General features: G+C 43.6%; 2 protein-coding genes across 2 annotated transcripts; both read left to right on the top strand.

The window, feature by feature from the left end:
- The first annotated feature begins 330 nt into the window (after positions 1 to 330).
- pxnb (paxillin b) lies at positions 331 to 21,984 on the top strand. Its single transcript, XM_085787409.1, has 14 exons — positions 331 to 474; positions 11,620 to 11,828; positions 13,111 to 13,196; positions 13,293 to 13,432; positions 13,509 to 13,692; positions 14,555 to 14,669; positions 14,799 to 16,040; positions 17,513 to 17,779; positions 17,895 to 18,338; positions 18,448 to 18,609; positions 19,154 to 19,327; positions 19,411 to 19,492; positions 19,600 to 19,748; positions 19,863 to 21,984. Exons 1-14 carry the CDS (start codon positions 462 to 464, stop codon positions 20,127 to 20,129), a joined length of 3,534 nt encoding a protein of 1,177 aa, XP_085643535.1. The 5' UTR covers positions 331 to 461; the 3' UTR covers positions 20,130 to 21,984.
- A 756-nt stretch (positions 21,985 to 22,740) lies between these two features.
- rnf181 (ring finger protein 181) lies at positions 22,741 to 26,298 on the top strand. Its single transcript, XM_085788204.1, has 6 exons — positions 22,741 to 22,847; positions 24,210 to 24,337; positions 24,429 to 24,565; positions 25,291 to 25,406; positions 25,496 to 25,570; positions 25,677 to 26,298. The coding sequence occupies exons 2-6, from the start codon at positions 24,252 to 24,254 to the stop codon at positions 25,734 to 25,736; spliced, it is 474 nt and encodes a 157-aa protein (XP_085644330.1). The 5' UTR covers positions 22,741 to 22,847; positions 24,210 to 24,251; the 3' UTR covers positions 25,737 to 26,298.
- The last annotated feature ends 358 nt before the right edge of the window (positions 26,299 to 26,656 follow it).

Raw genomic sequence — 26,656 nt, 5'->3', positions numbered from 1 at the left:
CAGTAGCCTGCAAAAGAAAGAGAAACTCAGGAGACTTGAGCTCTCAGATAACTTTGACCAAGGTATCAGACAAGATATTTACTATTTTCGCTGTGATAGTTTCCTTTTCCTTTTGGAGATAATTGAATCTTCCACTTGCTGAACTGTTCACATTTAACATACGTCTTATTCTTGACCGATCTTGACCAGGGGTGCCCAAACTTTTGCATGCCACTGTACATGTGTAGTTTCAGTCCTTGGCCACTAGATGTCGATCATTACTGACCCCACAGTGAGAGTGCGCGCTCCTGTGAGGTACACATGCACATATCGCGGCGCGTTCACGACAGTCAGCTATCCTGACCAACTTCCAGGGGTAGCGCAGCGGTGGAGAAGTTTCTGGGAGGAAAATTCAGACTTGGTAAACAGTCGAGAGGCTCAGCAAACACCGAGCTGACACGGGCCACGACCGGGCAGCCGCCATGGACGATTTAGGTGAGTTACTGAGGAGTTCTGAGGAGACGGTGTGTTTGTCCCACAGCGGACAGCAGCAGGGTGGAGGAGTGGACGACGAGATCTCATGTTGAAAAGACAGTTTGTGGCTCAGTGCGGTCACATAGCTGTGGAAATGCTGGGGAGTTTCTAGCAGGGTGTTACGGTGCACTGTGGATGAGTGACTGGGACACATTTCACTTTTTACCCACTTTTTGTTTTTTATTTTATTTTCTATATGTGTGAGTAGCGGAGTAACTTAACGTAGCGGCTGGACATCGTTAGCCACAACCACTATCTCCTTTAAAAGTCCCTCTGTAGTAACGTTAATGATAACAACACGGTGTCGCGCTCCGTTAAACCAACCTGTTTTGATCAATATGAGAGAGCCAGGAGGGAGGAGACATTATGGTGACATTTTAACATTACCTCCTCAACTTTTGCCCCCAGGCTGCTCATTCCTGCTTTGAAGTGGTGGAGTCAACAGGCCTCCCCATTTAGACTGCTCAGTGCTGCACAATGTGAGCTTAGCCCCGGCTTGGCTGCCATATAATGGATCCCCAGTATGATGGAGCAGCCTGCTGATACTTTACTTTTACTGAACATGTAATCCACTTTGTTCACCCTCTCATCACAGGGATGGAAATGTGCTAAAATACTGATCACAAACCGACGTGGGAGTCACAAATTCAGATTAAAAAAACACAGCCAACATGTTGTCTGACTGTGTCAAAGGTGCTGATAGATGGTGGTGGGCTCCCGGCCTTGAGCTCTTATCCTGTTGATTTCTGCTTCTTGAATGGGTGGAGCTGTTGGGGATTCAAACCCCTCATGTTGTTGAATGTCTTGGCTTACTGCCTAATTAATTTTGCATTAATAATAACAAGTGAGTTTATATCGGCTTCCAGTCAGAAATATGACTTTCACTGATAGATGATTGAAAGAAAGAAAACACTCACACTTAAGTAGCCTAACTATGTCTTACATTTTTGCATATTAAAAATAATAGTTAATAATCAAAATTGTTACCTTAAAGGAACATTGTGTAGGAATTCCTCCCATCTAGTGTTGCGGTTGTATATCACAAGCAACTCAATCATATCTTTCATGCTGCATTCATGTGAAATTGGGCAGACGGCAGACGGACGACAGTCGCTGCACGTAATGGCATAAACAAGTGGTCCTTCAGCGTGAGGCAAAACAATACACGTGACAATATGTTGTCATGGCGATGTGGTATTGTTTACCTGACCCACGTTTTTGCCGGCTTTCTCTGGACTTCTGTGACTAAAATGACATCTGGTTTGTTACCGACGGCCGTCTGCCTGACTGCAGTGAATGCAGCATCAGTGTAACGCTCCATTCCTCCTCACTGCGTTACCGCGGTGACTTTTCACAGACGCCACCTTGACCTGAACCGACAGCTCCGGTGTCTCCGCTGAGTTTCCGTGGTTTCCTACCGTCACGCTGCCACTGAACGTAAAAACATGGCGACACCACATGGCAGCCAGCACCGAGCTTACCCGCTCCATGTAGATATGAATGATATGAACAGCTAATTCAGAGCTGAAAGGAACACTTCAGTTTGTTGATGGGGGGTTTACTGGTTAATGAGAAACAGACTTTTGAAATAATCGATTTTCGTGAATAGAGAAGTTACACAATGTCCCTTTAATGTTTCTCTTGATTGATCATGACAGTAACAAATCCTGTCAGTTTCTCATCAGCTCTGTCTCCATCATCAGCGTTCAATCAATAATTTATCCTGGCAGTGTAACTTCATGCAACCTGTCACCTCAATCTATTTTTTTGTGCAGCTTTAACCAGCCACCTCTTCAGTTCATTGGTCCTTGACCTTTGCCCTGGCCCTGAACCTCTGAACTTCTAATTTTGTTGTTATAGTTTTCACCAGCTGGTCAGTTTGCTATATTTACCTTGCTAATTCAGAATAAATGGCGTGTTTTGCTAGGCAGGTATTTGTAGGAATGCTCCTATTGTCCTGAACTCCCAAAGTAGAAAGTAGACTTGTGAATTGTTTAAGTGGAGAGATGATGGCCCACATTTTGAGCTTGGCCTGCTGTGAGAATACCTCCAGGGTACATTAGATGCTCTTGCTGCTATGGACTAGTGAAAGGGCTGATTGTTGGTTGAGAGCGAGCCTGCAGTCTCACTAAAGCAGCGAGGAACAGCGGGCTGAAGAAGGGGGCGAGGCTGCGGAGGAATGTTGAACATCACTCTGTGTCAGGGTCCAAGGCCAAATTCTCTCTGGATCGTGACTCACCTACCACTACCACCAGAGGGAGGGCTGCAGGTTGCAGTCAAGTCCTCTGGTAATTGGCAACACGTAGGGATTGTTATGAAGCTCTCTGAGCAAAGCCATTCATTTTAAATGCAACTCAGCTGCTCTGCTATGAAGCTACAAAAACACATTGTGTATTCAACCGATCCCACACCCTCGCTAAATATGCAAAAACAAACCATGTTAAATATTTGTAAATACTAGATGATGGTAGTTGACTGTAAACCTCCAGCTAACGAGACTCCACAGGTCCCCGTCCTGAGGCTCGCTGATCACCGACAGGTCAACATCAGGGCCGTTGTACAGGGGAGAAAGGTGATGATAACTCTAGGGGCCAAGCAGTAGGCTAATCTAATCTTTCTATGACTGAATTATTCTATAATTCTATAATAATACTCAACGTAATGCTGCATTTAGCATTAAAACAAAAAATAAAAAATGATAATACATACGTAGTCTAAGAAAAAAAGTGGAAAAGTCAGGGGTAGGGGCCCACTTTAGTATTCTTTCAGGGGGCCCAGAATTCCTAGCAACAGCCCTGGTCAACATGCAGGTGTTTGGAAACATGATCACACTCAACTTTTCCCATCTTCTTCATCTGTATTGATCTGCCCACGCTGGTCACCACTGGAGGAAGGGGATTCCCTCAGCAGAGTGGGAGTGCTCCTCCAGTCTGCACCTCTGACTCACACTTTTCCAGAGGTTTTCTCTAATCAGTCTTGTGCAGTGCAGGCCAGGTGGCAGCCAGGCCTGGCCCCGGGGACAAGTCCTCACACAAGCTGTGTCCCTGAAACCATATGTGACAGTGTCCTGTCTGCCGGCCTGTTTTGCTTCTGTGTTTCATGTTTGCGGGTAAGACGCCACCACTCGACTCTCTGTGAATTCCTCAGGATCGTGTGAGATTCAAGCAGACTGACCTCATTGGGCTGTGGAGACTCTGCTTCATGTCTGCAGGTTAACACTGAAGAAACTGGATTAGTGCAACTGTATGTGATGCTGGACGGACATAACTGAAGGGAGAATAGAACGGCTTCAGCATGATATACTCTTTTTGATTATAAATTCCCTCTGTTATTGACTTGGCAAAGTCTGCAACTTCCCCACGAGCCTCAGGGTCAGTGTGTGACAGTTTGATTCCCTGTGTATCTATTTGTTTAGCCATATCGAATTGCAATATAAAACAGAAGTTCTCAGGAAAGATTGCCTGCATTTTAATCAAACTTTAGACCTCAGGGTTGGTTCCTTGAATATGTGACTTTTATTACGTACGAACATAGTTTATTTCCATGAGTACTTAGGCATTTAAACAAACCAGAATAGGGATAGACTGATACTCAGCATTTTTAAGATATTTGTATTGGCCGTGTTTTTTCACCAATAACTGAAAAAATACTTGATTTGAAATGCACTCCTTTGGCTCTGATGCAGACGTCTCTCTGCCTGAAGTCACCACTCTTGGCTGTGTAACAGTGTCCCGCCCACAGACCCCACTGAACCAAGATTTGTGTTGGAGTTTGTGTTACTCTACAAAATTTTTAAGTATTTTTTTATATCAAGATTTTTACAGTGTACACAATAGAAAAAAAACACTATATTGTATTCAGTCTAATACCAGATGTGTTATTCAAAATTTTGACACCAAAACACCATTTATACTGCAAATGAATACTGGCTCTAAATATCGGTTTCCTTGATTACTAATTATCGGTATTGGTATCTCCCCTGAAAAAAACATATTGGGCGATCTCTAGATCAGAACCTAACTAACTTTAGGAACTCACTGACCTCTTATGAGTTAATCCAGCAGATGAGAAAACTTGACATTGCAGCAGCATACACAAAACAAGACAGGTGATACCCCTCTGGTAATTGTTCTGTCTCCGTTACTGTTATTCAGCTAGTAATGGCCAGACGTTGTGTATCTAAGTTGAATGATTGTGTACACAGCTGCTGACAAACCTGCCCTAATCCTTATTTACTTTCACGAGACTCAGTGAGACAGACGTCAAAGTAGATTAACAAAAGAATTATGCACAGTAGAGTTCAGCATCCTGCCAAGTAACAAACACGCTTTATTTTTCGCAAACAAACACAGCAGAGAGCGGGTCGGGTTTATCACAGCCAGGCCTCGCCACCACACGCAGCTGGGCCGTGTGTGTCTGCAGCTCCAACAGCAGCACCTGCACACATACATGCCTTTTGTAAACACGCAGCGGTCCTGTTGGATTTACTGTAAACATATCTATGGTACCATGTTGCCCTCAGGCAACATACCACTTTTTGGCCTCTCACATCTCCACAATTCATCCCATTTAATGCTGTAATACTTTAAAAAAGAGAAGAGACCTTAGAGAACCAATAACAATGCTTTCATTTATCACATGACTTTCAAGAAGCCATACTGAAACCCTTTTTTGCAGACTTTTTCAAAGGAAACAGGTTTGCCATTTTGCTCCACTAAAACGGTCTGAAAATATAACTTCCTGGCCCTTTTTCATCTGAAAAAAAATATATTTACACTAATAGATTAGTAAAGTTTAATTTTTAATAGTTCCATGCAATTTATTTACTTATTAAATAATGGAAACTTGTTAAAATGCACCTGTTGCCCGAAAGCAACAACGTACCATTATAGAAAATTGCAATGTTGCCTTGAGGCAACACTGGACCATTATGGAATCAAAATTGCATTATGAGACTATGGTAGTGTGTGTTTAGGTGTAAATATAATGTTCAAAAACATATAATTCATCATAATTTTGTTTTTTATCCTTAATAAATTTGATTTTGGATGCAGTAAAGTAAACATCAGGCTATTATGATGATGATGAGGAAGATGAGAATGAGAATTCGGATGAGGATGAGGCCAGTGAAGGTGAAAGTCTATAGAGACTGGTGTTTCTAATACAGTATATGACGAACCGTAATGGTACAATGTTGCCTACAGTCAACAAATCCCCAAAACTTCCAAAAATAAATAATTTTTTAAAATTTCTTTAGATTATGTTTATTTAGTCTATTTTGAAACATAAAAACACTCCAAACATTTTTTCCCCCACTGGCATCATAATGCGTACCATAGAGGGTTAATCACCTTGTAGAGGAAGACTGTATTCTCCGGGCTAGGAGGAAGACTTGGCCGTTGTAGAAGCAGCATGGTCTTAAATGTTTACAGCGTTGCACAGCATACCAAAAGATCTTAGAAGGTCTTTAGTGGTTTCTGTGTCCTAGTGTGTCGGCAGCACAGAGTTAGTGTTACCAGACTAGCTATCATCACCCCATGAGAGCTGCAAGGTTAGTGCATACCGGCCCTAACCAGCGGGCTGGCCTGCTAGCTCAGAGGGAAGCTCATGACTGTAAATCAGTCTTGTTCCCCAGCTCCACACCCATCCTGTTCTGGATCTGGGGAAGAGAAAGCTGCATGGCTGACCTCATCACTTAGGCAACAGACCCTGCCCCACATCCTGAGGAAACAGAGGAGAAAAACAATGAGCAGAGGCAGTGTCAGAGGGGGGGGCAGCTGTAGGCCTTCAAACAGTGATCTTGCGTTTTCACTTGTAAGCGCACCGTCCCACATTGTCGCCTCAGTTATAGCGCTCGTCACTCTTTTCCTGTTGCCATGCCGTTTCCACACCTTCCTTGTTTTAGGACCGTGTAACTTGGCCTCGGAGAACAGTGCTGATTATTTTCCTGACATTTCTGGGTAATGTAGTAGGAATCTGAGTCCCTGCTGGGTTGTCTTCAACATTACTCATGCACGGGACACCTAAGGACGTGTTTAAAGAGCAGGGAGTTTCATGTCCTCAAGCAGGGCAGCAACTCTCACTTCTGCCTTCTACATATCTGAGCTCCGCTGTCATGTGGAACTGTAAATGTAAAATGTGTGAATGTGTAAAAAGAAGACGCCCTGCAACTGAAAACAACATTTGGGTGCAGTTTGTTAACTGAGAAGACATATCAGTTATCTATGTCATATGTCATTGTAAATCAAATCTTTGTAATTTGGACTGTTTAATTGATAAATATATTTTCTAGATGATGGTTCTCAAGCATAGGTATGAATTACTCCATGGATCCTCATTTAATAAGATAATTGCAGATTTAAAGCCATGATGAAATGTCTGTCATTGTGCTACTTAGGTAGGCTACTGAATTTTAGTGAGATTAAATTATTCCCTTTTTTGCAAGGACCTCTATGTTTCCCCATGCCTTTATTTGAGAACCACTTTTCTGGATTAACCAATATTGAAAGTAATTTATTTGTCATGGCTCTAGATTGTGTTTCATTCAGGCCAAGTTCATGTAAGGCTATGTTTTTAGACAATTTTCAACATGTTGGAGGGTTGGCTTCTTCCACTAAATGAACAAAAGATGTTTAGATTCCTTGAGTAAAGAAAAATAGAATTTTCTTCAAGTACAAAAGGATTTAAAGCCTGGTTGGTTATAAACCAGAGTGGGTGGTGTAGACAAACTTAATCCACCGACTAAATCCATCAGGACTCTGCTTTTCACGCTCCTGTTCTTCTATAGGTTGTCTACATGTCTGGATGGTGGCCGGATGGTTGAGTGTCTTTAGTACAATACAAGAGCCTTTCTGTGTGGATCTTCCTCATCCTACACAAACACTCTTCATATGACACAAAAGGCCACTCAGTAACACACAGCCCTCACATGCATGGCTTTGAATGCGTCCACAGTGACTGGGTGTTACATCAGTCTTTAGACTTTCCCCTGTCATCTGATTTAGTGGTCTGTGGGGAAGTGCTTTTATTTTGGTGCAGCGCTCTCTCAGGGGGGGGTGTCATCTTTCGGATATGGGGCTGCTTGGCAGGATATTTTTAGGTATGTTTATTTTGAAGTAATCACCCCAAGATGCTTCTGTCTTTCTGATAGTATGCTATTACACTCATTCATCCTGTGTGTGTGGGTCTGTGTGTTACACTGTAGGTTGCCATCTGTCAACTGGAAAGCTCAACATTTATTTGAATATCCCTCTGTTGGTGCATCTTCTGATCTGTTTTCTCTCATTCTCTGTCTCCGTGTCCCTGGTTTTGGACCCAGCCCCCCTCCACCCCCCCCCTCCTCCCCACAGCCCCTGCCTGTCTTGTTTGATATAAATATCATGTGGGGCTGGCCTGATGGGGTAGGGTTTCGGTGTGGGCTGTGGCCAGTTCTGCTCTTTTGCTCCCTGGCTATAAACAGGTGAGCTGTGGACCCGTCGCCGGCCACATGTTAATAGAAGAGATTAGACGCTTCCTGGCCGTCCGGTCCGCAGCGCGCTCCCTGCTCTGTGGGAAATGTGCAGTAAAAACATTGACATCTCCCTTATCCTGGTATTCAAAGCATGCTGTAGTTAGTGGAATGAATCCTGTAATTGTCAACACATTATTTTCATTTTCTGGACCGACAGATAGCACGTTGTATCGGCGCACATTCCTCACCGGCTCTCTACCTTGAGTCCTGCAGTACTGGAGGAATGTGTGTTCTGCTCGAGTAGATTTTATTACAAAGCATAATTTTGATTCCCGAAGCGGACAGAGGAATGTGAGGAATTCCCCATGCACCTTCACTCCCATCTGATAAACTCTGCAGGACTGTGGCAGGGCCTGGAGTGAGGGGAGTGAGGGGGGGGACAAAGGCAGGACTCTACATGTACCCACTGCCACAAGAATGTACAGTATCCACATAACTCCAGAGTTGTTTGTTGAACATAATGGAGATTAGTTACCACAGTGTGACCACAGTTGGATCCTGTGACAGAGTTAGCTACTGTTAAAGTCAATTCTATGTTGTTTGACTGGGATCTGATTAATTCATTTTGGATTATTAGTCCCATTCGTGTCCTTTCTGATGACAACTTTATTCCTCCAGACCTCGCACAAAGGACTATTGAGTCAGGATGCTAGAGTAGAGAGGAGAGTTGGACTTTGTCCATTGCGGCTTCTACCCCCTGTCTGGAATGGAAAAGATTAGCCTGTTACTTGGCTTACAGTGCATGTTTGCATTCTTAATGCTTCTAACTCTTCTTGGACCAAACTTGAGTAAGGCTGGCAGAGGCCTGGAGCCTGTTGATGCCAGATTCAATGCTGCCCTCCTCAGGGAAATAAGGGAAGTAAGAACATTTCAACAGCATCTTTCATCTTCCTCCTTTTATGACCTACAGCAAATGATGTCAGAGACATCTTCCTGATGGAATTCCCTGGCAGATTGCTTCAAAGAAGAAGGGACAGACATGAGAGAGGGAGAAAAGAAGAGAAAAATAATTTTAAAAAAGCCTCACTTGTCCATCTACCACTGTAATATCTGCTTCTTATTTTCTCTTCCACTTTAAAGTGAAATACAAGTGGAAAAAACCCCAGATTTCAGTTCACTAAAAGCCCAATAAGTCCCGTGTCTCACTATCACATAAGCAGAAGAACAGCAGAAAGCCTCCTTGTTAACATTAACACTAGTTGCAGTTTTCTTTTTATTGACTTATTCATTATTCGGTTCGAAGCCTTTATGTGTACGACAGGACACTGAGAACGTAGAGCTGAAAGTAAAATACGAACTTGACCAGTTCTCCCTGGGACTAAGCTGTTTTTCTGCGAGTGATTAAAAAAACAACCCTACCCTGAGTGGAAACCTACAGTCATTGTTAATGAATTCAGACCCCATGCATTATCTGTTGTAGTCTGATTGAAACAATGAATCTCGCCATGGTGCGTGTCCCCTATGGAGATCTGGGCCTGACTCACAGATGTGTAGTATCAGCAGGTGGGGGGGGGGGTGTAATGAGTGCAAAGACTCTATTACAGAGGGAGCCTCAACAACTTGGCTCCGTCTCCAAGTGTTTTGGAAGGTGTCCGACTGTCCGCTCTGTCAAGGCCATTAAGAACTTTCTAGGAATACATTACCATAATTAGTAAGCCCCGGGCCATTCTTTAAAACATTTGACAGGTTTTAAGAAGAGCTCCGAGTGGAAATGGGAATCTGAACCTGAAACCCTGACTGTGTTTTAAATGAGTCACCTTTGTCCCAAAACCACTTGTGGCATTTTTCTATATGGAGTCTTTGTTTTATGAGCAACAAAGTCAACTTCAGTGAGACCTTGTTTAGCATGTCAGCACCAGGTGCAGATTATTTTGAGCTGGTCATGATATTTCAGCACATTTGCACAGACATGGGCTACTTACTGAGCTTACTGCTTTAAATAGGCTTCTGCTCCCAAGTGGTTTATGTCAAACTTCATGGCTAAAACATTTAGCATGTGGGCTAGGGTCTCCCTTTGGACTGAGGACTACGCTGAAGACACATGACTGAATATAGTGGAATTTAAAATGTGTGAGACTCCAGTTTTACATTTGTCCTAGTTCACTTGACCTTTGCCACACGTTTTCTCCTTTAAGTTTTATTTAATAGCCACCGTGTGTGAAGTTACATATCCTTCTCCTGAAAATGGGAATTAGTGGGGAGGAGCCATTAATGAGTTGGACTCCCACTGTTTGTTATTAGTTGAAGCAGCAGTGAAAGGAGCCTGTCACCCATGTCAGACCTTAGACCACTCCCCCTCTCTCCTCAGTAGCCGGCAGCGTGTTGCTCACACCATCTTTGTCTGCTGACTTCTTCACACACACACACACACACATGCGCACACACACACACACACACACACACATACTGTAACCCCAGCTGGATTTTACAGGTACAGCATATGTGAGTACAGAAACCTCTTACTGTCTTATTATAATGTTAAATGATAACAGTGTTGTTGTTTGATCTTTTAGTGTGGACACCTCTAAACCCTGTACCAGGCCTGATTTATTCACTTATTCTGTGAATAATGCTGTGACTACTGTGTCAATGACTTGACGTTTTCACTCATCATTATAGTGGCCTCATGAGTCTGTAGCAGTATGATCTTTACATGAATATTTACTCGGATGAAAAGTTTGAATGAATGTACAGTAGTGTAATGTAGAGTATTGAGTATTTTCGAGAAGAAGAATTATTTGAGAACGATGTTTAAACAGTGACATTTCATTACATTCATATACTGATTTTATTTGTAGACATAACTGCAGTGTGAGAGAACAAATTCCACATTTATAGGAACATTTTTCTTATTTTCATGATATAGACTATATTTTAGAGGTGGCAGAAGCCTTTTTAATATATTTCTTCATCGTTAATATTTAGACAATTTTGCATTTTTTGGGGGAGTTTCAAGCCTAAATGTGCACTGTTTCCTTGAGACGCGCTGTCACCGTCCCAGCCTGTGTAGTGTAAAGAGTATGCAGCCAGTGATTGCGGTCTATTCTGGACAGGCTGAGGATGGATGGATGGTGTGATGTAAGAGTCTATTTTGTTCCTGCGTTCCTCCCAACACTCAGCGGGGCGACGCGGCGCCCCCTCAGACCTGGACAGCATTCAGACCCACTGTCTGCCTGTCTGCTGCTTTGTTCCTATCAGTCTGGCTTGTTAAGTTCACACTGGTTCTCATAAAGCAGAGGCCGCTCACAAACATATACGCATTACTCACAGAGATGTAACACACCGTAATGACAGATGGAGCTCATCGACAGGTAGATGTCATTTTCAGCAGGCTTGTATTTATAGTGTGGACCGTGTGACTGTAACAACTGATGGAACAATGTTGGGGGATTTTGGGGGGGTTAGGAATGCGAGTTGTGCTCTGTGATGTACTTTTCCAGTCACTGTGATGGTGACTGGGCCTAACCTTAATGCTGGATGATGCATGCTGAGGAGAAATCTTTTTTTGGTGACACATCGGAATGAGAAACTGGGTCATATTCTCCACCATTGCCCCCCCCCCCCCCCAATCAAATACAAACATCATATCTTTTCAGACGCGTTGCTGGCAGACCTGGAATCAACCACATCCCACATCTCCAAGCGACCGGTGTTCTTGCCTGAAGAGACTCCCTACTCCATCCCTACTGGAGGACAGTCCTACCAGGATGTGTCGGCTCCTCCTCCGGTGCCCCCCCCCCCCTCGGCCGAGGCTCTGAACGGCTCCCTGCTCCATCAGTCAGACTCCCACCACTCGTCTCAGCAGGTAATTCATGTTGACCCCTAGGGGGTTCACAGGAGTACTGCAGGGGGGGGTCACGCAATTTTTGGTTGATTAGACAATTTTCTAAATATTTTTTCGTTTTCACATTGATGTTTGAAATAAAAATGTTTGAATCTGCAATTGACAGACACTGTTGATATTGGCATTGGTTTCAGTTGACAAGGTCTGTTTATAAATGGCAGTGGCACGGCCCCCTATTCACTGTACCTTGCACATGTTTAAAATAAAAGCATGAATATATGATCCTGTGTATTACTTGAATAGCTTAGTATTGAATGCACAGTAACAAGGTACGTTTATGGCACTGGGCCCAGTTTAATGTAAAACACAATTTCCTACAATGGGGCAGGGTCCCTGCTCCATCCCTCCATCAGTTTGGGGGTCGTTGGCCTGAAAAACGTTGAAGAGCCCTGCTGTAGAGTGATCATATACAAAACTCTATAACTGATGTTTCATTTGTTTATGAAAACAAACTGATTTGCAGACTGTTGACCAAGTCTTATCAGCATTTAACAGCACTATACGACACTTGTCGATTAAATGCATTTTAATTTTGTACTACTCCTTGCTCCTTCTGACTGAAGCTGCTGTGTGTGTGATATATTGTATATATTATGATATATGGTATTTGTACAATGTTGTGCTATGTTCTTGTTCTTGTCTAATGTTGTTTTACTGTGAACTGCAGATGGAAATTAGCTTTAGAGCTAAATCTGGCATATTTACATATTGCATGTTCATGAAGATGCAGAGTCCCGTTACAAATAAACAAATAAATGAAATGAAAAAAAAAACGTAAGAGAGAGTGAAATAATGAAACATATCAAGCTATATACAGGTGCATCTCAATAAATGAGAATATCATGGGGGTCAGCAGTTTTCCACATGATGGTTAAAATCTCAGGAAACCTTTGCAGGTGTTTGAAGTTAATTAGCTGACTAAAGTGTAAAATAGTTTTTAACAATATTAAAAAAAAATTGAGATACTGAATTTTGGGTTTTCATTAAATGTAAGCCATAATCTTTACAATTAAGACATGAAATATTTCAGTCTGTGTGTAATGAATTTATATAATAAATGAGTTTCACTATTTTAATTAAACTACTGAAATAAATTAACTTTTCCATGATATTGTAATGTATTGAGATGCACCTGTCTTGTAAGTTAATGAAAGATGTAAAATGAGGTTTGAGCCCCTCATAAGGTGCCAAGTAAACCAACATGAAATATTCAGTCCGACTGACTGATGTGTGTCCTCTGCAGTCATTAGGTTCGGTGCAGAAGAGCTCCTGGTCCAGGGACAGTAGCAGCTCTCCGTTGTCTCACGTTGAGGAGGACCACGTCTACAGGTAGCTGTCCTGCCACACACCTGAAATCCTGCATGTAAGAGATTAAGCTCATCGCTATCTGTGATTCACGCTTTTCTCTGTACGTCTGCCCGTCAGTTTCCCAAACAAACAGAAGTCCTCGGACTCGTCGACAGCAGCCATGACCTCTGCCCTGGGCAGTAACCTGTCAGAGCTGGACAGGCTCCTGCTGGAACTTAACGCAGTGCAACAGAGCTCCCCCTCATTCCCCACCACAGGTAGATGCAAAGCCTTCACCTTTGTCAGTTGTGTTTGTGGTGAGCAGAATAAGTTGTACTGTTAATGTGTCCACAGAGGAGGCAGCTCCACCCTTACCTTCATGCAGCATCACCCACTATGAGAACGGCGGTGCCCCCGACATCATGGTAAGCCCCCCACCTCAGGAGAAACCCAAGAGGAACGGAACCAGGTTGGATGAAACCCGACCCACTGTGGAGAGTCTGCTGGACGAGCTGGAGGGCTCAGTGCCCTCACCCAGGTACAAACAGTTATATTATTAAAGAGATAGTTCAGCATTTTGGCAAATCAGCCTTTGCTATAGTCATAGCAGTAGGTTCGTTACATTTAATTGTTGGTGCAAGCTATTTCTAGAATGGCGGAGCAGAGACGTGAGCTGCTCAGAGCTACGCTACGGAGGCTCATGGGATTTCTTGGTTTCCCTCATCAAACTCATCAAATACACAATCCAACAACTCCACAACGCTCTGGTGGACAAGTTGTGACCTGCACATTCACCACACTAAAACAACTGTGTCTGGTAACGTTGTGTTATTATCTCATAGCGTGGTGAATGTGCAGGTCACAACTTGTCCACCAGAGCGTTGTGGAGTTGTTGGATTGTGTATTTGATGAGTTTGATGAGGGAAACCAAGAAATCCCATGAGCCTCCGTAGCGTAGCTCTGAGCAGCTCACGGCTCTGCTCCGCCGTTCTAAAAATAGCTTGCACCGACAATTAAAGGTAACAAACCTACTGCTATGACTATAGGGATTATGGCAATGGGCCAATTTGCCGAAATGTTGAACTATCCCTTTAAAGAGAGATTCAGTCACTACCTACACTGATGTGTATTCATGTGGCCATTTGCGGGGAAAGTTACAGAAGTTGTTGGATGCACCCAAAACTTTCCAGTGTTCATTTCTTATGATAGCTTCACTCTGAGCTGTCAGCACTAGGTTTAACAAGACCATATGACCATCAACAGATAGTTCTTGGTCTGTTTTGATTGGCTATGTCTCATCATCTGAGTGAATCTCATGGTAACAATAGATGTTTTGAGTTCTGCTGTTTGTAAGGTTTCAGCATTTTCAAAAAATGACTAATCATATTATAATTTTCCAGCCCCCCTGCTTGCCACGGTGATTTGGACAGCCCCTCTCAGCAGCAGGCCAGAATTTCAGCCTCCTGTGCCACGAGAGAGTTGGATGAGCTGATGGCCTCTCTGTCTGACTTCAAGGTAAAGAGCAGAAGCAGTAAATGTTGGCAGAGCTTAATTAATCAACAGCATCAGGCTAGGAGATCTGTCATTTGCCTGTAATTTCCTCTGCTCTCCCTCTGCTTACTCTCTCATTTCTCTGTTCTCCAGCCCAGTTCTCTGGGCTCTCTGCTGGACCCAGCAGGAGCATCTTCCACCTCTCCTCATCCTCCAGTCTCTTCCTCCGTCACCCCAGTGGCTTCTCCTTTTCTTAGTCTGTCCCATCCGTCTGCCTCTGCCTCTCCCCTCTTCTCTCTGCCTGCTGGTCTAGAGCTGCACATAGATGAGGAAGGAGGAGACGGTAACATGTCGGTGCCTCATCCCAACCGCCTCACTCCCCACAGTCCTCTATCCTCGCTCTCTGCAGCCAGTGATCTAGATCTGGACTCTGTCATAGACGTCTCTGCCTCCATGCTGTCATCCCAAACCAAGTCTCTGCTAGTCCTCGCTCAGTCTGCCTCGTCTAGCTCCAACCTAATGAGAAATAGCCCAAGTCCCTCCAACAGCACCACCACCCCCTCACTCACTTCAGTTAACACTGTCCTGGACCACAAGTCCTCCAAGTGCTCCAGTCCCTCTGTAGAACGACTCTCACCCTCTAGTACTCTGGGTAAATTCTCTTGTGCTCCTGGTTCTTTTCATGACCTTGATTTGAATTTCTCCTCTCCATCTCCTTCAAAAAACCTCACTCCTCCTCTATCGATGCCAAAGACTCCCTCACCCCTTCCTGTTTCTCTCTCTGTATCTCCACCTTCTGCACACGCCTTCCCTAAAACACCATCTCCAGTCTCTTCACTGGCCTTCACCGTCCCGGGTAGACACCCATTGGAGGTGGCAACCACATCCCAGAGAGCCAGCCCTTTCTCCGTGGTGGAGCCTTCGCTGGATGAGGCACTAGATAAGCTGCTAGAGATGGGTTTTTCACAGAACCAGTCGGCCGTGCATGTGGACGAGCCCCAGCTGAAGATGGATGCACAGTGTCTGGGAAGAGGGATGCAGGAGGTGCAGGAGGAGCTCATCCTGCCCATGGACAGAAACAGCCTGCATCCCGACACCTTTGCCAGTGGCACCAACACCATCACGGACGAGTCGGTGGACGGAGGCACAGACGGAAACGGAGACCTGGACTGGGCCGACGAGGAGCTGTCCGTGTCCTTCCACGACGGACTGGACGGCACCATGACACCTTACACCGAGAGGCCGTACACAGACGGCAGCATGACCCCACTGACAGAGGCCAGCTGGATGGATGAGTCCATGACCCCGTCCTCATGCCCCGGGACCCCTGACGTGGCCCTGGATCTGCCCATGCTCCAGACTCCCAATATAGACAGACTGTCTGCATCCGGACATGTATGCACCTCCTCTCCTGCTCAGCACACACCGGCCTTGTTTTCTTTACACGTAGCTCTGGTTTTTGTTCTTGCTTGTGGGACTGATGCTTCAATTCAGTTCGGGTGTTTTGCTTCACCAGCCTCTGCTCAGAGGGTTTCTTTCATGGGCTTGTTTGGAAAACCTGAAAACACGATATCAAATATTTATTCAGTAGGTTACTCACAAGAACAATTTTAGCAGCCAGATTGGATTTAGCAGTGTTTTTATGGACATGGCAGAGTTGTTAAGTGACTTGGAACAAGAGGGAAGGTTTCTTTACCACATGGCCACTAATGCCAACTATCATGTCATTTTTAACAAAAAAAGACAATGAGGGCTATTTACATCACACATCTCTTAGATCTTGGTTGTCAGTCTCACGTTAATGTGGATGAATCTACGCTACCCACACTTGTTAATGGGCCCATTTTCGATAAATGTATCGTTTTGTCTCTATCGTTATTTTGTTATTATTAGTGGTGGTGGAAATGCTGGTCGAGCCGACCAGAGTTTCTTTACTTTCGGTTTTGTGGCGAGTCATGAGAACGCCGCCGAATCGCCGTTTATGGTCGGAACTACGACGGTATGTGATCGTCTTCGAACCTCTGACTTTAATTCTTGATGAATGAAAACATGAGTCTGTCTTGCGCCGGTCAAAGAATTTCACAGTGCGCGGAGGCTCATAAATGTAGTGTGAACACTTCGCTTTTCCAAAACTCCTCGTTGTCCCTTTAATTTGTTTTTTAAATACACCTCCTCTCAGCTCCTCATTATTATAATCTGAAACTTTTCTGGGTTTTATATTATGCCAAGTTGAATATATTTGGGAAGTAGACTTGTTTACATAAAACATAATAGGCGTGTGAGGAGTATTTACTGTATTGTATTAATTTGACTTTGTATTGAGTACATGAGAAGTTAATTAATTGAAAATCTTTCTATGCATTGAGTACATGAGAAGTTAATTAATTGAAAATCTTTCTAGGCTCCTGTCTAGTTTAAACTCACAGATGAAAGAAACCCTCCTTGAGAAAACAGACACTAATGTAAAGAGGAGTGGCTCTGCCTAATAAGACTTTTTGTTTTGTTTTGTTGATGTTGCACTCATAAGTAACTCACTGATTTCCTGTAGCACTACTCAGCTCCCACCTCCTGCGCCAGTTTTGTGTGTAGGATCTGAATGTGACCTCTGACCTCTGTTATGAAGATGGAGTGATTGCTGAGGGGCTGCGGGGTGGGGAGAGGAGTGGGGGCTTCCTGGGTCAGAGGTTTGAAAGCATCTGACATTGTGCATGCAGGATGTGCATGGAGTGTGACTCTGAGCCCACTGACCACTGTCAGCGATGTGAGGATCCTAACCTGTGTGACTGCAGAGCTGGGCTCTAACCTTCAGCTGCTTGACCACTGCTCTGCTGTGGACATGTGATAAGGTGCTCGTCATTCCACCTCAGATAAAGTCAGTGATTAGACGCACCAAGGAGACTCCCAACGTGCACCCGATGTACAGAGACGGTCTCCTGCGCAGGAAGATGGGACCCATCATTGTGAACAAGAACACGTCTCAGGACCGGCTCATAGAGGAGCTGCAGGGGAAGCTCGGGATCGGCCGCTCGGAGCGCCGGCGCAAACAGTCTGACGAGTGGCTGACGGACGGGGTGGTAGTCACGTCCAAACCGCAGCGGTTCCGTCCAGACGGGGCCGGCAGCGAGGTCGACAAGGTTGGCTTTAGAGCGCTCGGAAGTTTGCCCAAATCTTTTCCTCCTCACCTTCACCTTCTGTTTCCTGCACCTTCTCCTGTTCTGCTTCCTTCTCTTCTTCTCTCCTCTTCCTCAGATCATAATTCCCCCAGAGTCGCCCGTTCCCGTGAGGAAGCTGCTCCCTCCTCTCTCCCCCCCCGCCCCTCGCCCTCCCACTGAGGAACCTAAGCGGCCACTGGTTGTACAGCATCCCCTCGTTCCTATGCCCCCGCCACCACCTCCTCCTCCTCCACCTCCCCCCTCCCCCCCTCCACCTCCCTCCCTCCCTCCACAACCTCCACGCAGCTACGAACCGCTCCGCGCCCCACCTCAGCAGATTCTAAAAGCTTCACATCCACCACCACCACCGCTGCCACCCCCCCCTCAGGAGCCTCCTGCCCCTAGACCAGAGCCCCCCCCTCCTGTTGTGATAATCCCAACACCGCCTCCCCCAGTGGAGCCAGTAGCCCCGGTTGCACCCAAAGTGCTGGTGTCGGTAGGCTGCCAGACAGAGTATGACCCAGTCTTCCCTCCCATGCAGGCATGAACCCACACACCTCCCTTCTGTTGATCTTAGTCAACTCAAACCTAGCTTTCCCTGTCTTTCCCACCTTCAGTATGTAACTGGTTTTATCATTTGACCGTTGCAGATCATGGCCCAAGGTAAGGGTGGTGTTCCCGGTGGGCCCCCAACACAGGTCAACAAGCTGGACAACATGCTTGGTAGCCTGCAGTCTGACCTCAACAAGCTGGGAGTGCAGACAGTAGCTAAAGGAGTGTGTGGTGCCTGCTGTAAGCCCATTGTAGGACAGGTGAGATGATCACTCTCAAATATAAACACTGTTAGGAACGTTACTTTCAAAAAGTAATTAGTTATAGTTACGTGTTACTTTCCCCAAAAAGTAACTGAATAACTACATTATAAAAGTAACTAATTACCAGGAAAAGTAACTATTGCGTTACTTATTTTTATAAAATGCTCAAATATGTCATATTACTTGGACTGGCCCCACTAACCTCCTGTTTATCTGGAGTGAGTTGGTTAGTTCCAATAAACAGCTTTTTTCCAATTAGTTGATGGACTGGAAAAAAAGGTGTAAGCTATATAACATACACTTTAACAAGTGTATTATTTTGTGACAGGACTTTTTGAGTCAATAACGCCGAGTAATGGTGCATTTTATTGTTAGTAACGGTAACGACATTATAAGTTATAACAGGGGAAACAGTAACTTCTTTGATTACTCGTTACTGAAAAAAGTAGCGCTGTTATATTATAACACTGTTATTCCCATCACTGAGTATAAATGTAGAGTTTGCATGTTAAAAGCTCAGTCCAATATGGTGTTTGTTTAGGTGGTGACTGCCATGGGCCGCACATGGCACCCTGAACACTTTGTGTGCACACACTGTCAAGAGGAGATCGGCTCCAGGAACTTCTTTGAGCGTGACGGACAGCCCTACTGTGAGACAGATTACCATAACCTGTTCTCCCCACGCTGCTACTACTGCAACGGGCCCATACTGGATGTAAGTCGCTGCTGTTTGCACATGCACGATCGTCTCTGTCGGAGTTCAGTCCGCCACCAATGAATGTTGTCATGTGTCTTTAGAAAGTTGTGACAGCGCTGGACAGGACATGGCATCCTGAACACTTCTTCTGTGCTCAATGTGGATCCTTCTTCGGACCAGAGGGTACTGAATCGCTATGACTTTGAAATTGTGCACTTCATAGCCATCACACTTGGTTTATCATTTGTTTACATTACGGATTGTATAAATGGTGTTCTCTGTTTCTGAAGGTTTTCATGAGAAGGATGGGAAAGCCTATTGCAGGAAGGATTACTTTGATATGTTCGCACCTAAATGTGGAGGCTGTGCCAGAGCCATTCTGGAGAATTACATCTCAGCACTGAACTCCCTCTGGCATCCTGAGTGTTTTGTGTGCAGGGTGTGTAAAACCGCTGTTTTTATTTAATCCAACACTATAGCTTGTGTGACTTGACTCAGCGCTTTTCTGTAATAAGAAGTATCATAGAGTAATCCATTCGTTCTGTGTCTACAGGAGTGCTTCACCCCATTTGTGAATGGAAGTTTCTTCGAGCACGATGGCCAGCCCTACTGTGAAGTGCACTACCACGAGCGCCGCGGCTCCCTCTGCTCCGGCTGTCAGAAGCCAATCACAGGCCGCTGTATCACAGCCATGTCCAAGAAGTTCCACCCGGAGCACTTTGTCTGCGCCTTCTGCCTGAAACAGCTCAACAAAGGCACCTTTAAAGAACAAAACGACAAACCCTACTGCCATGGCTGTTTTATCAAGCTGTTCAGTTAGGGAGAGCGTTTAACAGTACCACATGTGTCAGGGCTAAGATAAGAGTCTAAAACATCTTTAGCACAGCTATGGTGAGAATGGGTTGTGTTTGTATCAGAGAAAGTTGTCTGTTTTCTATTGATGACATTGGAAGTGTGTATGGATCAGGTATGTGCATGAGGCTGAATCCCCATACAGTCTCTGCCAGAGTAAAATATTTTAACGTGACCTTCAGAAATGAGGAAAAATCTTTTTTAGACCCGCAGCCATTTATTTTTTGAAGCTTTTCTGGGTTTTGAGTTGGTCTATAGGCCTCAGAGTGATGCAGACGTGCTCAGAATTGAAAGGACATTGAGCTTTTCAGAACATGTAAACGTGACATTAGGAGTGTTTTTCACATCAACACTGATGTGCAGAAGACAGCATTTTTCACCCAATGTCCTTAGATGTGTTGGACTTTTCCCACAGTCAGAGATGTCATTCTTTTTTGTAACTCTCACATCATTGATCTTCAAGTCTTGTTACTTTATTTTTCTTTATAGAAGGTGGTGAAATCTCACTGATCACTGTAGAAATCCGTGAAATACTCGTGTGTTTGACATTGTTGCTCACTGGTTGAGTGTGTCATTTTAGAAACATTGAAAAAAACGAGTGACCTGTTGTTTTTAGCATCACAATGTGAGCTGTTTTTACAACTGAGGAGAGTAAAGAGCTTTTAGATACTTTTTCTGTGATATTAAACTCAAAAGTGTAAATGGATAAAAAACAAACAAAAAAACGGGCGAGTCAACATAATCGATTATTTTTTGTGTGAAGTTGATTGTAGTGTCACTCATTCAACCTAAGAAAACACTCTTATGTGAAGATTTAAGAGTTGATGCTAGAGTGTTACAAAGTTGAGTTTCCATTATAAATGAATCAAGAAGCGAGAATCAGTCCGTTTTTTTTTTTTTTTTTTTTTTTACAGTTTCTCACATCAGAATCTCAATCACACCTGTTTTTTTTTAGCCAAAGGCAAACCATAATGCATGGGTGAAGATTTAACAATGATTACCACTGAAGAAGTTCACTGTCCATCAACCACAAGCTGCAGTATTTACTCTCATTTACAATGTTTGAATTAACCTCACGTTTTTGTGCTGCCAAATCATTCCTTATTTTTTCACTGTAGAAAAGAGAAAAACTATCTGAAAACGGTTTGTTGCAGTTGTGTCATACAGCGAAGTGGAGCCTCACAAATATATTGGGATAATACTGTGCATCTCTTGTACTACCATTACTGTTTCTGAGTGCATCTTGAGAAGTGTTTTTGTAAATATCCAACGCAGCTATGTCATAAGCTTGATGTTTAAATAACCACTCATTGGAAGAGGGCGAGGGCTGGTGAGAAGGCAAAGCAAAGATTCTTTGATATTTTTGGTGTCATTACTGTATTGAGAAGCTGATGAATGTTCACTGTTTTGAAAGAAGTAGTACATAATGCAAGCAAATGTCTAAATGTGCCTGTGATACTCCAGTAACTATGCAACTGTGGAATAACAACATTGTATTTCATCATCTTTCTTCCACAACAGTCCGTCTGTGCCATTTTATCAGTACCTTGTCTAATAACACTGGCAAATTCAGCAATATACTGAGAACAGGTCAATAGTCCACAGTTATTCATGTTATTGGTCTGTGAGTCCACTGAAAATCTGATAGGCTGTTGAAACGAGAGCCTGGTGGTCTGTCAGAGTGAATGGTAGGACTAAGATGACTCTTCCCTCAGCATCTGAGTAGCATCTACTGTATGACCACCGGGTTGGGTCTGTACATGGTTGAATCATGACGTGCAGCAGATATATCGGGCCTTTTGTCTTGTTCAGGGATTTCTAAAGCCTTAAATCTTTTCTCACTCTATTTAAGAGATCATCTAACAGTTGTCTTTTTGAATCAATTTAGTAGAGTGTTATTTAACCAAAGCCATACCTTTTTTGATTTTTTTTGTTCACTTTTTCTTTTCTTTTCACTTTGAATGTCAATAGTTATGAATCGTGAAGTTCCTCACCTGTAGTCTAATTACGCAAATAAATTCAGTTTTGTTATCAAAATGTTTTCCAGAGGTTTCATTTGTAATGATACTGTTGGCTCAGTGCATTCAAAATAGATTAATTCCACAGCCGTCCTACAGAGCAGCAACACACCCACACACACCCACCCTAGAAGTCGACAAGGCTGCTGTTGTTTGTAGCTGTTTGTGACTGCACTGATTATGTAGCTGCTTTGCATGTGTTTGTTATTTTGTGTATTTCCAGTCATGGTTGCCTACAGTTATCTGATCTGTGTCATGTGAAGCAATTTTGTGATTCTTTATAGTTTTTATAAACTTACCAACAGGACACATTAACAGTCATATGTAATAGAGGCTTCTGGACCATGTGTCCTGCTGATAGTTTGGGCCTCTTCTTTTTTTTTTTTTGGGGGGGGGGGGTTAGATGTTTGGACCGAACCAGGTTTTACCATGGATGGTCTTATTATTATAGATCCTATAGTAGGATTGATGTGCTTATGGGGGGGCAGTACCGCCTCGGACCAGCCGGTGGCGGTAACGCACCGTCGTTGTGTGACAGCCGACATAAAACCTGAGGAAGAAGAGGACGCAACGCGGGTCTGTACTGTGATTGGACAAGTTTTACGTAGTAAAACCGTCATCATTACCCGGAAGAATGACAATGTTTATTGTCGTTGCTAACGTTTAAGGTAAGTGAGGCTCATTTATGAAACAATTCCTATAATTTAATAACAATTTAAACTTTGCTACGACATGTGTCTATCTGTACAAGTTGAAGAAGCTCTCAGCCGAAAGTAAACCAGCCTCAGTGACCAACCTCAACATCTGTGTGTCCTTGCTCAGCAGAGTTTTCACTTCGACGTAAGACATGAATCCGATTGAGAAACTTTTCTTCTACTCTATAGTCGAAAATGTTTTCAGGATGAATACATTAATTAGTCAGACTGTAGTCTTGAGCTGTAGAGCAGCGCCATTTGAATAGTCTTTAAAGCCCCAGTATGTAACTTATTTGGCTTTTTATTAGCAAAAATCAAATATGTCTTTCATAAATACGTGTTTCACTGAAGTCGAATCACACCCGCATACAAATGAAAGCTTTCTGGTACCTTAGAATGAGTTGTTACAAGTCGTAACACACAATTGGGCGACGCACCGAACCGAGGCTGCCATGTTCAGTGTCAGCGTGACCGTAGGTAACCACGGAAACTCAGCGGAGCTGTGGGCTCGGCCTGTTAAAACTGTCACCACTGTGTAGTGTGAGGAAGAGGAGGCACTGGTGTTGCATTCAGGTGCAGTCAGGCAGACGGCCGTCGGCAAACCAACCGGATGTCATTTTACTCCACCAGAGAAAGACGGTAAAACGTGGGTCAGGTAAACAATACGACATCACCATGACAACATATTGTCACGCCTGTATTGTTTTACCACTTGTTTACATAGACGCTTGTTTATCCTGTTTCATGCAGCGTCTGTTGTCTGTCTGACTTCTGCCCGATTTCACGTGAATGCAACATCAAGAATACGTTCAGATATATGCTAGATGGGGGTAATTCCTACATATTATACCTTTAAATACTATGTTGAGGTCACACCTTTGTCTATTGATTGGTTTTACACAGTCACAGCACTGTGGGCTCTCTGGGCTTTAATATACAAGTTATGACTAGACTAAAGCATGTGAAGTCACATGCTTCAGTTTCTCCATAAAGAGGCTCTGGGATATTTAACATCATGAATTAAGTTTTTGCCATAAATGATTCTTAATGATTTTTGAGCCAGTAGCTGTAGTACTGTAGTACAGAGGCCCTTGGCTCTGTGTTCACTAATCCATGTGCCATGGACCCAGTTCATGTTAAGAGATTAAATAGTAAAGAGGACTGTTTTGGAGAGTACAAAATTGTGATCAAAATGTCAATGAATTAATGTACCTCATAAGTAAAATGTCCACCATGTCTTGGTCAAATTCTTCAGTTGTATTTAGTTTTTATATCAGCCATGGATGTATGTGTTCTGGCAAACGACTGAAACCTCAGCATCCACTTGTCTGCCAGTCTGTTACATGCAAAGAAGACGCAAACGTTAGCTGGACCAAAATGGCATCGTACTTTGAGGAACACGACTGTGAGCCCACCAACCCAGAGGAGCAGTATCGGCAGAACGCGCTACTGGAACTGGCCAGGTGAGGATAAAAACCCTTGAGATGCATCACACTGCTGTACATTGATGCAGAGTATTCAGGGCTCGGACTGACTGTCGGTCTTTATCAACAGGTCTCTAATGCAGGGCCTGGACTTACTTGACTCAGGGGGGTTCGACCTGTCAGACTGGGACCAACGTCTTCCCCCTCCAGCCGCCAAGACTGCTGTTCAGACTCTCACTATAGTCGTCATTTCTCCAGAACAAGCAGGTGACAGATCTTTTGCACAATGAATTGGGTCTTTACACTGAGTTTTATGAGCAGCCATTTTCACTGACATTTAGAAAATGTAGTGGAAGTGAAACAAAATATTTTAATCACATTTTAAAACACACCTTTCTACAGTGTTTTGAGTTTCTAATTATTTTATCCATGTCTGCCTCTTCCTCTGTATGTTTATGTGTTCTTTTGCTTATTTGGCCTGTCTACGTTTTGGTTCTACCTTGATTGATTTTATTGTAATTGATTACTGTAAAGTGTATTGATACCATGTAGCTACTATAGTGATTTAATGAACTGAAGTGATAATGGCAGAGGGAGCTATCAGGCTCACAGGCAGGCTGTGAGAAAGTAGGTGGACCACAAACTAAATGTGTTTTTGTTTTTTTTAAAGTATATTTTTTGGCCTTTTTGCCTTTATTGGATAGCACAGTGAGATAGACAGGAAAGGGTAGGCAGAGAGAGGGGAAAGGTCTGCCATACACGGGATTCGAACCGGCCTCTACATGGGGCGGCCGCTTTAACCACAGCGCCATGCACCGCCCCAGACAAACTGAATGTGTTGCGATAGTTTGTATCTGAAACCTGTCATTTGTCAGCAGTAGAACCAGGGTAGACTAGTGTGAATGTGATACGTGCTAATGCAGGAAGAGAACATGTTGATTTGTAAACCTTGGAGGGGTTAAATGAAGCTGGTGTTTTCTTATTTCTCTCAGACAAAGGGCTCAAGTGTCCTGTGTGTTTGCTGGAGTTCGAGGAACAAGAGACGGTCCGAGAGATGCCCTGCAAACACCTTTTCCACTCAGGATGTATACTGCCCTGGCTGGGCAAGGTACAGCGCTCACATCCTCCACCACGTTTCTGGAAATGTGTGAGCTGTTGGTTGATTCCCTGACTCTTAAATCCTTTTTAAACTCGTAGACCAACTCCTGTCCGCTCTGCCGACTTGAATTACCAACGGACAATCCAGAGTATGAAGAGTTCAAAAAAGACAAGGTGAGTGTTAATGTGTGTGTTTATGCTACAGCTGAACCTTGACATTTAACCATGCTTTCAAGAAGGTGCCAGATGCTGGCTCAAGAGTTTTTTTTTTGTCCTGTAGGAGAGAAGAAAACAGAGGGAGCACAGGCTGGAGGACCTACACGGTGCTATGTACACATGACGCTGTGGTGCAGTGACATTTCACTAGAGATTACTCAAAAACATTAGGGATGCTTCAGGAAATACTTAATGCTGCCTTCATGTCATTTCATACAGAATGTAATTATAAGCATGCTGCTCGCATGTCAGCCTCATATTTGTAGTTATATATCAATATAGATATAGAGAAAACAACTGAAGGACTGTCGACATCATTGGCAGCTTCCCTTAAATAAAATTGTAAATTATTAAAACATAACTAGTATGTAACACAAATAGCTACAAATTTATATATACATATATATATATATATATATATACACAAATAAAATGTTCCTATATTTTTTTAATGCTCACAATGGGAGTAATCATGGTACTGATGTGTGCTGTCCCCTCCATTCATTTGACATGGCATGACTGCAGCATAAGCAACGAGGTCATTGGAAAAATTGAAATTAATGCTGTTTCCTCATTAGTTAGGATGAATATATTTTAAGATGAATGAGCTGTTATCTGCAGAGCCGAGCTTCTGTCTCTTTGTTCCATTTTTTACATAAAAGTATGAATTTTAAAAATCTTGTTGAGTTTGCATGTTCTCCCCGTGCATGCGTGGCTTCCTCCCACAGACCAAAGACGTGCAGGTTAGCTGGCGACTCTAAATTGCCCGATAGGTGTGAATGATTGTCTGTCTGTATACGTTAGCCTAGACTGGCGACCTGTCCAGAGTGAACCCCGCCTCTCGCTCAGTCAGCCGAGATTGGCTCCAGCTCACCTGTGACCCTAGTGCAGGATAGAAAATGAATGAATGTTCAGCTTTATTTGTCTGATGAAAATGAATTATTTAAACACAGGAATATATTCATATTAGTCAGTCAGTACGTTTACATGACACTTGAAAAAACCGAATTATTGCCTTAATCCGACTATAACTGGACAACTGAA

The sequence above is a fragment of the Trachurus japonicus genome, chromosome 9 (assembly GCF_045865225.1).
Source record: "Trachurus japonicus isolate A0001 chromosome 9, Traja_1.0".
Taxonomy (NCBI): Eukaryota; Metazoa; Chordata; class Actinopteri; order Carangiformes; family Carangidae; genus Trachurus; species Trachurus japonicus.
The sequence above is the reverse complement of the archived record's forward strand: the minus strand, read 5'-3'. Positions and strand labels throughout refer to the sequence as shown.

What these genes read in the sequence shown, in the direction of transcription:
- pxnb (XM_085787409.1), top strand. An exon ending in CCCACCACTCGTCTCAGCAG is followed by an intron (nt 11,829 to 13,110) that starts GTAATTCATGTT and finishes TGTCCTCTGCAG; the next exon opens with TCATTAGGTTCGGTGCAGAA. An exon ending in CCGGCAGCGAGGTCGACAAG is followed by an intron (nt 17,780 to 17,894) that starts GTTGGCTTTAGA and finishes CCTCTTCCTCAG; the next exon opens with ATCATAATTCCCCCAGAGTC.
- rnf181 (XM_085788204.1), top strand. Translation starts at nt 24,252, where the DNA reads ATGGCATCGTACTTTGAGGAACACGACTGTGAGCCCACCAACCCAGAG. An exon ending in TACTGCCCTGGCTGGGCAAG is followed by an intron (nt 25,407 to 25,495) that starts GTACAGCGCTCA and finishes TTAAACTCGTAG; the next exon opens with ACCAACTCCTGTCCGCTCTG. An exon ending in AAGAGTTCAAAAAAGACAAG is followed by an intron (nt 25,571 to 25,676) that starts GTGAGTGTTAAT and finishes TTTGTCCTGTAG; the next exon opens with GAGAGAAGAAAACAGAGGGA.